Source organism: Spea bombifrons, chromosome 4 (assembly GCF_027358695.1).
Source record: "Spea bombifrons isolate aSpeBom1 chromosome 4, aSpeBom1.2.pri, whole genome shotgun sequence".
Classification (NCBI taxonomy): domain Eukaryota; kingdom Metazoa; phylum Chordata; class Amphibia; order Anura; family Pelobatidae; genus Spea; species Spea bombifrons.
This window is the reverse complement of record NC_071090.1, coordinates 47,726,247-47,739,481: the sequence shown is the minus strand read 5'-3', so window position 1 is coordinate 47,739,481 and position 13,235 is coordinate 47,726,247. Positions and strand designations below refer to the sequence as shown.

At 37.3% G+C, this 13,235-nt stretch overlaps 1 protein-coding gene across 1 annotated transcript in view; it reads right to left on the bottom strand.

Annotated features, from left to right (window-relative positions):
- Window positions 1-13,235, bottom strand: part of TRHDE (thyrotropin releasing hormone degrading enzyme) — a 330,613-nt gene that overhangs the window by 48,995 nt on the left and 268,383 nt on the right. The window contains exon 10 of the mRNA XM_053465546.1: window positions 8,234-8,322. Coding sequence (XP_053321521.1) covers window positions 8,234-8,322 — 89 coding nt within the window. The remainder of the gene's footprint in view (window positions 1-8,233; window positions 8,323-13,235) is intronic.

The window sequence follows — 13,235 nt, the reverse complement described above, 5'->3', positions numbered from 1 at the left end:
TTATCATACTTGTCAGCTGACTTATTGGTAACTGAAAAATTATAAACAAAGCCAAAATGATCATAAAGCATATAGTGTACCCAATAGCTTCTTAAAAGGTGATATAATTTGTTTGTGTTTAGTCTATGTACTATACAGTACTTTTCATAGTTGAAGTGTACCTATGGTGCACTTCAACTATGAGAAGTACTGTATAGTACATAGACTAAACACAAACAAATTATGGCCTCTCTCATCTTTGTAAGCGGGAGAACTTGCACAATTGGTGGCTGACTAAATACTTTTTTGCCCCACTGTATATAAATACATATATATATAACAAAAGATGGTCCCAAAAACCCATAAGAACATTACTAAGATAATAGTTCCCCCTACTAAGGAGTGGGATAGGTGTTGATAAAAACAAAGTTAATCTAATAAATACTTATTATAGACAAATACCAGGATTACTTTTCCAAGATATAGGCAGACAACAAAAAAACAAAATTATAGCCATGGGTAAAAAAGATCAGCAAAATCATTTATTAATTACTACCATATGTATTATACGCAAGTAATTAAGAAACATTTTGTGGGGTTCAATAGTCACTGGGTGAGGCAGAGTATTGGCAGTAACTTAGTAGTCTTATAGGTTTGCTACCTAAATCTGCATGGCACAATTCTATGAAATACAAGAAGGCTAATTATGAAGCAGGTTTATATAACACATTTGCTAAAATATACACTTATAATAAAACCCTTTCTCTCTATGTTTCATTATTAGCTTAGTAACAATCATAGTCTGGGTAATATTGTATTTTTGTTTTGCCTGTAAATAGTGTTATATTTTTCTACACTATGACTCATATCAACAAAAGATGGCATTGTCATTCTTCCATAATTTAATAATGAAGTTATGAATAGCCTTCAGACTTTCTTAATAAACACACCATGTGCAATTATAACCACCATGGAAAAATGAAACCTTCAGAAAAGGCATGTAATTAATGTTCTGGAAAGAAGTGAAGCCTGTGCAGCAACCTTTCTGAGATGTATTTATAATTTAGAGATTATATGCATTTTATCATGCTCTATCTATCATTATTACTTATTGTTTTATATAGAGCCATCAAATTCTGTAGCAGGGTACAATTGGTAGACAGGACATAACAAGTAGTATATAACATAACAATTTGACTTGCTCTCTTTTTCATCAAAAGTTCCAGATACAGGGCACCACCATAGTATGTGCAAAATCTGATTCTCATAAGGAAAATTTATGCCTATAGCAGAACTTTTTTGAGACCACCCGTGGCAAAGAGAAGGGGTATAACAGCTATGACCCTTTCTGCTTGAGTATGTTCCAGCCAACACTTGCCTAAGATCTTTTATTTTGGTAAAAAAAAAAAAAAAAAACAACTTTGTGAATAGGATATCTGTAATGTTTTTAATGAGCAGTTGGAATGAAATTTACTAATAAAGTCACCCATATGATGTGTTTATCACCTATAGACAGGCTCTTGGGCATATTAGTTCATTGCAGAAAGTTTTTTCGGGCTCAATATATTCTATCTTACATAACTTTAAGCATCATTTGTTCCCTAGTAACAAAAGACTTTTCACTCTGTAAGGACGTTGGTAGAATACAGTAGCATTTATTAAAACAGCAGTATGACAAAAAGTTCCATAAAATAACTGATAGAACAGTTTACAAGAAAATGATCACTAACAATGATGGTTTTATATTAGCCTCACTTTAACTTTTCTATTATACAGTTGCATCCATCGCCATATTTTGTTTTGGAGCATGACATAAACAGCCTCCCACACAGTCTTGCTATGGAAACTATGTTCTATGTATAATAGCTGTCAATGAGAGAGGGAGAAAATACTAAAAATAATATGAGAGCTACTGCAAAAAAGTGTTTTATTTTTAATATGCCACAAAAAACTAAAAGTTCTGACAATATCTTTATCGCCAAACTCCTCTAAAACAGGGCCTGTTTGCATTGTTTTAGTCTAACCCTTTTATGATTGGTGGTATAAATAATTGCTTATTGTCAATAACAAATAAGCAAATATTATACAAAATATGCAGAACACAAAACAATGTTTTAAAAAAACGAAAGATCCTGCATGTTAATGCATGGGGAAGTCTTTTGCCCATCCACTTACATCTTTAACTGAATGAAATCATGCATGTACTAAATAGATACATCACAAACCAAAAAAATCTTGCCCCAAGTACACAAAGATTTTGCCATGAGGATGAAGACCTGTGCAAAACAAACATTGGCTTATCATATTAACAGATTGTTGGCAATTGAAATAGACATCGTGTTTGAAGCTTGTATGACTATGTAAAATATACAGGACAACCATTAACAAAACAGTAACACCTAGAAAGTACACATTACAGAAGAGGTAATAATAAAGAATTCCTTGCAACTGTCAGATTCTCTGACAAAATTAAGGGACATTTTGGAGATTATTCACATATTTATCAAAAAATGATGAAATAAAGGAATGAAAATGGGCTTAATAACGTTTTTTTTTTTTAAATAAAGAGTTCTGTAAAACTCCCCCTCACTAGGATGGCACACAATAATTACTTCTTCATACTATGCCAAGCAAGGTTAACATTTGTTCTTAAGATTAGGGAAAGTACATGGAAGTCTTAAATTGATATCTTAAAAGTAGAAATTAATAACACCAATATACACTATATCAAAAAAATCAGGGGGCTTTCAAAATTTGTTGTCTGACCCCCACATTGACTCGCACTCACACTCTTACTTACCCTCTCACACTCTGATTCACTCTGTCATGCCTTCTGAATGTCTCGCTGCCTTCTTCACTGACCCCTTCGGTGTCTGTCAGCTCTGCTTCTCCTCTAGCATCTTGCTCCTGTTCACATCTCCGAGGACATGACCTCCACACTGTCCCCTCTCTCGCTAGCATCTACCACCCCTTTCTCCCCAATCTTTTATATTTTTCCCTCTATCCCCATTACTTGTTGTCTGCTAAAAGCCTCCCTCTACTCCCTCAGGTCCTGTGGTGGGAGCATGAAGTCTGTTCCTGCAGCTCACATACTGATCGCCGGCAAATTACATCATATCCCAACCCTCAGCGTCCATTACCGACAGACAGTGTTAAGGAGAACTGAAACAGAAGACTGAAGGAAGAGACCTTACGCTCCCTTAATTTTGGGCTGGTTAGAGGGAGATCAATGATGTACCGGGACAAGCAAGCTCCGGAATCCTGGGACTAATTTGGGAAAATTAGGACAGTTGGCAAGTATCCCTTTATAGTATTTTGTCTGTATATAAAGGGAGTGGGATGGCTGTCATATATAATCAAATGGTAATAAAGCCAGCACTCATGGTCTTCAAAAGTACTTAGCTTTTATTGCAAGACACCAAAATATCCTGCCCATATATAGGAATCTGCCAGTCTAGGTGTTCGGTGGGCTGCGCATGCCCACACTGGTTTCTAACCTGTGACAGATTGCCATGAGCACACAAGTTTACTATTTATGTGGTTCTCTATTATTAATATCTTTTATTTATAAAGCTCCAACAATGTATACAGGGCTTCTTATAATACATATATTTAAGGGGTATGGCAAAACTAGGATTGACATACTAAGATAAACCGATACAATAGGTAAAGAGCTTGCAAGCGTATTCAGCTGAACAAAGCCTGGCTGACAGTTATGTTTTATAGAAAAACCATCAATCGTCTCCTTGTGTTTTCCAAATACTTTTATACAAACACATGTCCACGATAACATAACAAGACACAAGCCTTATCATACCCAGGTACAGGACCACATGCATTTTAATACCATTGTAATGCTACCAACGGATCTGGGTGGTTTCTCGTGCGGCTGCTTTGCTGTACACTCACTATAATTAATGTCTCAATATAGCAGGTTCTGAGTGCTTCTAATAGATTGATGTCATTCTTGGATTTGTGCCAGAACTTACAGTTGTGCTCAGAAGTTTGCAAACCCTGGCAGACATTGTGAAATGTTGGCATTTATTTTGAAAATATGATTAAACATGCCTTATTTAAGGGTAGTGATCATATGAAGCCATTTATTATCACATAGTTGTTTGGCTCCTTTTAAAATTATAATAAGATATCAGTCAAATGTCTCTGATCAAAAGTTGACATACTCTTGAATGTTTGGCATCGTTACAGACACACAAGGTATCACACACAGGTTAAAATGGCAATAAAAGGTTAATTTCCCACACCTGTGGCTTTTTAAATTGCAATTAGTGTCTGTGTATAAATAGTAAATATGTTTGTTAGCTCTCAAGTGGATCCACTGAGCAGGCTAGATACTGAGCCATGGGGAGCAGAAAAGAACTGTCAAAAGACCTGCACAACAAGGTAATGGAACATAACGATAGAAACGGATATAAAAAGCCCTGAACATGCCAGTCAGTACTATTCAATAACTTATTATTAAGAAGTGGAAAATTCAGGGATCTCTTGATACCAAGCCAAGGTTAGGTAGACCGAGAAAGATTTCAGCCACAACTGCCAGAAGAATTGTTTGGGATACAAAGGAAAACCCACAAGTAACAGTAGTAGAATTACAGGCTGCTTTGGAAAAAGACTGTGTGGTTGTTTCAAGGAGCACAATATGACAAGTAGAGGTGTCAAAAAGGCCTATAGTGAAAAGAATACCACCCCCACTATGAAGCAATGTGGTGGCTCATAGATGTTTTGGGGTGTGTGACCTCTAAAAGCACAGGGAATCTTGTGAAAATTCATGGCAAGATGAATGCAGCAAGTTATCGGGAAATACTGGAAATCAATTTGCATTCTTCCGCACAAAAGTGTGCATGGGACACTCTGACTTTCCAGCATGACAATAACCCTAAGCACAAGACCAAGCTGACGCTCCAGTGGTTACAGCAGAAAAAGGTGAAGGGTTTTTAGTGGCTATCACAGTCTCCTGACCTTAATATCATCAAGCTTCTCTGGGGAGATCTCAAACATGTGGTTCACGCAAGACGACCAAAGACTTTACGACCTGGAGGCGTGACGAATAGGCAGCTTTACCACCTGCAAGAATTTGGGACCTCATAGACAACTATTACAGCAGACTGCATGCTGTCATTGATGCTAAAGGGGGCAATACACAGTATTAAGAACTAAGGGTTTGCAGACGTTTGAACAGGGGTCATTTCTTTTTTTCCCTGTCTCCATGTTTGTTTTATGATTGTGCCATTCTGCTGTAACCTACAGTTGAATATGAATCCCATAAGAAATAAAAGAAATGCTCACTCATGTTTCCTTTAAAAATTGTACATAGATTACCAATTTTCCAAGGGTATACAAACTTTTGAGCACAACTGTATATTGATCTTCATTTTTATTTTGTTTATTTACTAAAACTAACAATTCAGAACTTTTGATTCTATGAACGAACATTTTTTATATCACTAATGCTTGGTATACATCTTTTCTTTTTACTTTTGTTGGCAGGTTTCATGTTGATTGCTATTTATTTTTATTGCAATGGTAACATTACCAACTGTGGTTATGTTTTCACTGATTCCAAGTCCCACTGAGGCATTTAAGCTACTCTCTGCTGGTTTGCTAAGACAGTGACTAGGATGTGCTTGGTCAAAAATAGAAAAAACGAATCAAGGGTGCTTGATTTTAGAAACAGAATTTAGCCCATTTAGTCTGCTCATTTTTCCCAATGTAAGACTCAGGTGTTAATCTTTGGTCTCATCTTAGATTCAGGATAAAATAGAAAATCAAATGATGGAAACTTGAATGTCATATCAACTCTACAGTATAAAAACCCTGTTTATTTTCTAAGTAAATCTTTGTATTTCCAGAGAAGTCTCAGATGACACACTGACAGAGAATGTTTAATTCCAATATTATGAAATAGATTTTTCTCATTGAAATCATATAAAAAAATGGAACTATATGTGCTACACCTGTTAGGACAGTTGTAATCTGGTATCGAATTTTATGTTTCCATGATGCATGGAAACATTTACTTTTTGTATGTTTGCCAGTTTCTTACCAGTTTTCCCATATCACATCTTAATTATCCTCTTTTATAGACAAGGAATTTATCATTGTTTACTAAATCTTGCCCAAATAATTTAATTTTAGCTGTTAGTGGAAGGTACAGTTTATATAAATGTTGCATTCAGTAACAAAGCACTGTAATTTTATTTTAAGAATAGGTAGTTAAGGTTAGTAATTTGGGCCATTAATACTAGTGATATTCCCTGATAATATTCTGTGAGCTTCTGTGTACATTATTTTTAACATCGGGCAAATAGCTTGTCGCTCTGCCAGAATTTTTACAGAGATTACAAAAGGGTATACATTTTGTTATTTATATTTTCAAACTGACTTCTAGTGGAAAAATCAGAAAACTCAATTTAGTGTGGTGTCTAGAAGCAAACTGCTAATTTACTTGTCATGAACCTTTGTCCAACTATTTTGTAAAAACTGTATTTGCACTAATTTAAGTATATTGCCTTGCATAGTGTTTTTAAGTACTTGTCCATCTTGAAACTAAAGCGTTCATCTTGTCATTCTTTTGCTGAGTAGCGTGCATCGTTCTTTCCAGATTTTTTTATAGGTTCCTTTATTTCGAGTCCATTATCGTATTGATTTTATTACGAATACAAATGGAAGAACTAATGACCCACTGGAGTTAGCTGCCTTCTCTACCATAATATTATAAATACCTTGTTTTCTCTTAGTTGCTGAATTGATTAAAAAAATGTCCATGTATGAGAAAGATATGCGCCAAAAATGTATGTGTGTCAAATTTTTATATAAATCATAAAAACGCAAACTACTTGTTACCATAGGATGCAAATGTCTAGCTTAAATACACTTCATATACTCAATCGTTACCATATTCATATATGGGGTTTCTGGTGATAAGAATTGGTGCATCAATATGTTGGCCATAGTCTTATGTGGAGTCATCTGCTATATTTTATTCCTATTGGAAGTTGTTTGTAAAAATTGAGTTACATCGTTATATTTCAAGTTATTTTTCAAGGATGGAAATAAAGATTCAAAATGACGGTGACCTATATAAAGTAATGATAGATGAATCAGGGAAAACAAGCCATAGTCAAGTGCTTTTTAATGATAGCAAAAATAGCTATAGATCTATACACCACTTAGAAGCTCATGGTGCTTTTATATTTACATGAGTCTCTTTCAATAAATCAATAGTGATGTAATGCTGGACAGTTAGAAAGTGCCATCGTAAGCAATACAGTATATTACATTTGATGAGTGCTTTAAGTCAAGTGAGCTAAAGTTGTACAATGGCCAAAGTGAATTTAAGCGAAAACTAAAATGAAATTGTAGGGGTTGTGAGGAGCATTGGACTCTCATATGGAAATTCAATTTTACTTAGTGCCATCCTGTCAGGGTTCCACCCTTGCAGTCAAGACTGTGTTTATTATCAGGTGTCATGTCTATTGCAGCCTCTAGAGGCCACCTATCAGAACAGAAAAAGTATATGTTAATGACCTTATCTGCTGCACCTGGGCATTGGCCTTCCCCTTAAATACCTGTTTAGCCTGAGGGCATCCAGCAGTGTGCCCTGTCTAGTGTCCTGCCACAAGGATTGCAGCAGTGTTCCTGCCTAGTGCCCTGCCAGAGGCCCTCAGCCATGTTCCTGTCTAGTGCCCTGCAAGAGAGATTCCAGCCAGAAGGATTCCATCAGTATTCTTGCCACAGTGTCCGGTCTGTGGACTATCCAACCACAGTGCCCAGTACAGAGACTTTCTAACCCATACATTTACCTACAGCCTGTACTCTGCCTATGCTTTAGCTTGCTGTGTAACCAGTCCTGTTTGTACTTCTGTACAGCTAGCACATATATGTAACATAGACTTATATTGTGTTTAACTATTTGCTCCTCTGTACTTATTTGTCGGTATGCATCATGGGGTACAGGCAGAGCCCCAGGTATCCCCTGCAACTGAGCTCCTACGCGACCTGTTTAACCAAGTTAAATTGTATTGTGTAATGAAAAAAAGGGACAAGGAATTCTGAATGGTAGTCTATAATGAAGGTCTTAAAATTTCCAAAGAGACCTAATATCATGTTTTGTTTACTAGACAGCTGAAATATTCTCAACCTGACAGTAAAGATGAATGTTAACATTTTCGGTAAACTATTTGCCATTGGAACTCATTGTTTGGTTATGTTTCTAGAGATACCAATATATTCTCACCTGATTTGTTAGACACCCATATAATTGTCTGCGGTGAGATATGACTTGTATTTCCCACTGCAATTGTTAATGGAACATGCCACAGGTAGCTGAAAAACAAAGGGAAATTGAATAAAAACACAGGAACGGTAGTAATTACTCTCGGTGAGCATGAATACAAAAGAAAAACAAAATCTTATTTTGTGGCAAAAATTAAGTACCTGTAATTTTTTAAATGACATCTAATAACTTATAGAATAAATAATGAAACAATCTCAAACAAAATCAGATTGATACAGAAATGTCATATTACAGCTCAGACATCACATAAAGGGTTTGGAAATAATCTAGCAACAGAAAAATAAGATGTTTGGTCTATCAAGTAGTGCTGCTGGAATTAATTTAAGGTAGGGGAAATTAAACATTAGTTAGTCGCCTGAGGCACCAGAAGACGAGAGTACATAGTGCTGAAAGAATGAGAATGTGGTAATGGAACAAAAGTAATAGAATGTTTTGAAACATTTTCTGTCAATGATACGTAATCAGTCTTACAATGCCTGTGAAAAACAGATACAGTTAGTTTCAAAGATTGAATTAATATTCTATTGTGAAAGCAACTAAACCAGACAAAAAGTATTTCATTTGACATTGGACTCTTAATAGTGAGTAAAATAGCACACCGGTTTGCTCCCTTAAAGGGACACTCCAGTGGACTTTAATGTATATGCTAGATTTGAGGTATCTTTACATTTATGCAGAATCCCCCCAAATGCATTTGCCCCTTTTCCCCACCACTCAGCTATTTTCTATACAGGGGATGTGTTCAGCTGAACACATCTCCTGACACATAATATACTTACCACCAGTTAGCTCCAGTTCTGGCTGTCAGCATCATAGGGAAGTTTAAATGATGACCCCCCCTGCTGACCCCCCCAATGCGCATATGCTGAAAGTTTTCCATTGATTGATTTTCATAGGAGTGCTTTCCTTCCACTAATTGGCTGATCCAAACAGCTTTACAGATGAACCAGGGACCTGCGGCTTCTCCCCAAGGTAAGTACTTATTTTTAACCGTTTGAGGAATGCATTTTTCAGTACTTTAATCTTCCTTCTTTGGTAAGGCTGACAGGGACAATAGAAATTCCCTTTAGGGCATTCTTCTTTATGTATTCTGGTTGGTGCCCCTTGACCTTTATTTTAGCGTCATGAAATTTGCTCTCAAATACCTCATGGTTGGAAAAACTATAATCACATGAATGTTTTAAAAGAAATACTAGTCATTGACAGCAGCAGATGCTGTAGTCTCATTACAGTAGAGAGAGTGACAAATAATAATATCATTAAAACATACTATTTAGAAGCAATACAATAGCATTAAGTTGTGTTTTATGCATTCTGATTAATGAGAAACACCGGTATTTACAATGCAATATGAGAGGTGTGTTGGTGGCAGCATTTATTAACTGGAAAACAGTTCCACATTCAAACTAACTGGTCAACACCGCTCTAAGTTCCATGTTACGTTATAATGACTATTGCTCACTCAGCAGCTGTAAGTTTATATCGAATGGGCAAGTAGGATCTCTTACAAGATGAGGAGTTAATTTCCTTTACGTGCCTTTTGAGTGACAGAGGGATGTATGTTGCTTGGAATAAGACCAGTGGAGTTGGCAGGGGGGCCATGCCCCCTGTGTGCCCCTCAATTGAAACACCGTATTTTTTCTTTTTTTTGTGCAGCCACGAGGGAGCACTGATTGATGCTTCCAAGCGCTGGAGTAACCATAAGGGCCTGGTGCGACCCCTGCAACCCCTTCTTCCTGTTTCCTCGTACCTGTTCAAAATCGTGTGTTTGATCATGCATGTGTACTTTTGTGTGTGTGTATGTGTGAGCATGGATGCGCGTGTGTGTGACCATGGATGTGCACTTGTATGTGTGTGAGAGAATGGATGTGTGATTGTGTGTGTGTGTTTGATCATGGATGTGTACGAGTGTGTGTGTATGAGCACGGATGTGTAGTGTACTTGTGTTTGTATGAGCATGGATGTGCATTTGTGTAGATGTTTGAGCATGGATGTGTACTTGTGTGTGTATGTGTGTGAGCATGCATATGTACTTGTGTGTGTGTGAGCATGGATGTGTACTTGTGTGTGTATGTATGTGAGCATGCATATATACTTGTGTGTGTGAGCATGGATGTGTACTTGTGTGTGTGTGTGTGAGCATGGATGTGTACATGTGTGTATGAGCATGCATACGTACTTGTATGTGTGAGAGCATGGTTGTATACTTCTGTGTGTGAGAGCATACGTATGTACTTGTGTCTAACACAGATATACTGTATATAGTGTATATGTAGCATTTTATGATTGCCCCTCCTCCCCCTACTTTAGTCCCTGTCCCTCCATGTGCCCCCACTGAATATGAAAGCTGGAGACGCCACTGAATAAGACAAACAGAGCACAAACAAAAAGAGAGAAGATAAGCAAATAAACGTTTTTGGTTTCACAACGCTATGAAAAAACAAATACCAGTTGACAGATGGAGCTCTGTGGTGGTTAACATTGACATCTTTCTGAAAAAAAACTCAAATACATTGAACTTATTGCTTGCAGTATGCGAAACCTAGGAGATGAAATAAACAATTTGGCCTGGAATGACATCCAAAAGAGAACTAGAATTGAAATAAAATAAATCATACAAAAGCAGTGTATAAACACATAGTATATCTTAAATTTTAGCAGTACACTAGGTGACATGCTTATGCACTTATACAGTGTCACATGTGTGATTTTCTTTTTCAAGACTTTGTACAGCTTTTTGTTGGTCTAAACCAAAATGTGTTATAGGCTGAGTTTTGCAGATATACTTTTGCTAAAAATAGTAGTAAACAGATTCTCAAACTGCTACATTTTTTGTCTCCATTTGGATGAGTGCAATTAGTGGTATCTTAGTAATGCTATGGTGTAAACCCTTTTCTGGCATCTTGCATAATATAAACAGAATTTAAAGTGAATAAAACTATCTCCCAAAAACTAATGTGATCCATTAGGTGCATTAACACAAAAAAACATGGAAAGAATAACAATAAACAAAAATACATATCAAAAATTACCATTAGAATAGTTTAGAATTATGTAACAAACAGGGCTGTAACGTATTGCATTTGAATTAATATAAAATTCAGCACCGGAAGCTACAAATGATTTGTATGCTTTGGAGAGATGTAAAAAGAGACATTTTAGAGCAAATAGTATAATTTACACTTTGGGGAAAATACAAACCCTGGAGTAAAAATAACCAAACATTAGTAAATGTATGAAATAATAAATCTCAAAGACCTAAATAAAGAAATGGATTCCCTGTGGTTCTTGATGTTACATAGATAAGTATTTCTGCATACACATTTAAATAGCACTTTATCATCATGAGTACTTTATATATATTAGCCAATTAGTTAATCAAATCATTAATAAATTAAGCCTAATCTAAAATGTAAAATCCATTTTATTTCCAAAGTAAACAAATGCAATAACATTAATAACAAATTATATTGGAGCCCCCACCATTAGAGCAGGGCTGGCTTAGATGGGCCCTGTCAAGCTAAACTAACTTAATTTCTTGACCAGGTCACTAAGATAATAGACCTGGGAGGGTCTGAAAATCTAGATTTTAGTAAGGCACTTGACACTGTCCCTCATAGACATTGCAGTCTTTGGGTTTGAATGCCAGAATAGATAAATTACTAAAGGAATGGTTGAGTGACAGGAGGTAGATGTTTGCAGCTAATGGTGTATTTTCAGAGGAAGGACTTGTTACTAGTGGGGTACCTCAGGGATAAGTATCGGCACATGTACTTTATAATATTTTTATTAGTAATATTACGAAAGGTAATAATGGTATAGTATATCTTTCTGCAGATAATGCAAAGTCTGCAACAGGGCAGACAATCTGGGTGGAAAAATTCAAATGACGAATTACTTAAGTAAATTAGAAGAATGGCTGAGAGTGTGGCAGCTGCATTTTAATATTGATAACTGTAAAATAATGCACTTGAAAAGTAAAAATAGCAAGACAGAATATAGCATTATGGCACGGTACTGTCAGAGACAACAGAAAAGATGGACTTAGGAGTCATTATTTCTGATGACAATGCACAAGCAAGCATCTCAAAAACTAAGCAGGATGCTGGGTTGCATAGGGAAAGGGATTAGCAGCAGGGAGAGAGAGAGAGAGAGGTGAATATGCCACTTTACAGATCTCTGGTGTTGTGTACAGTTCTGGAGATCCCACCTCCAGAAGCAGGGTCGTAACTAGAAGCTTCAGGGCCCCGGTGTGAGAATCTGTTAAGGCCCCCCCCACCCCAACCCAATCTACCCCTTCTCACATCATCTACCCTCTACCCTCCCCTACCCCCCTCCTTCTCACTATCTACCCACCCCCTCCTTCTCACTATCTACCCTCTCCCTACCCCCCCTCCTTCTCACTATCTACCCTCTCCCTATCCCCCTTTGTAGGTCACTTACCAGGCAGTCCTGTGGTGGGGGAGCGAGGCCTCGTCTCGCTGCTCTGCCGTGTTGCGCACGGCTTCACTGCGTGAAGCACTGGCACCCGGGACAGACGCCTCACGCTCCCACCACTGCAGTCGGGACAGCGCTGAGGCAGGTGGAGGCGGCAGAGGAGACAGAAGGGCGCCAAGCGGTTGCTGAAAACGACCGCTCGGCACCCTTTGGGCCCCCCTGACTGGCAGAACTCCAGAGCCCAGTCGCAGTCGCGACCCCTGCGACCCCGGTAGTTCCGCCACTGTCCAGAAGGATATTGACACAATGGAGAGTGTTCAGAGGAGAGCTACAAAAATTGTAAGTCGTTTGCAGGACAAAAATTATTAGGGAAGGTTAAAAGGATCTTAATATGTATAGCTTGGAGGAAAGAAGAGAGAGGGGGGCTGCAACAGAAATATTACACACTTAAAGGGATTCAACAAAGTACAGGAGGCAAGTTTATTTAAAAGGAGGAACAATGTTA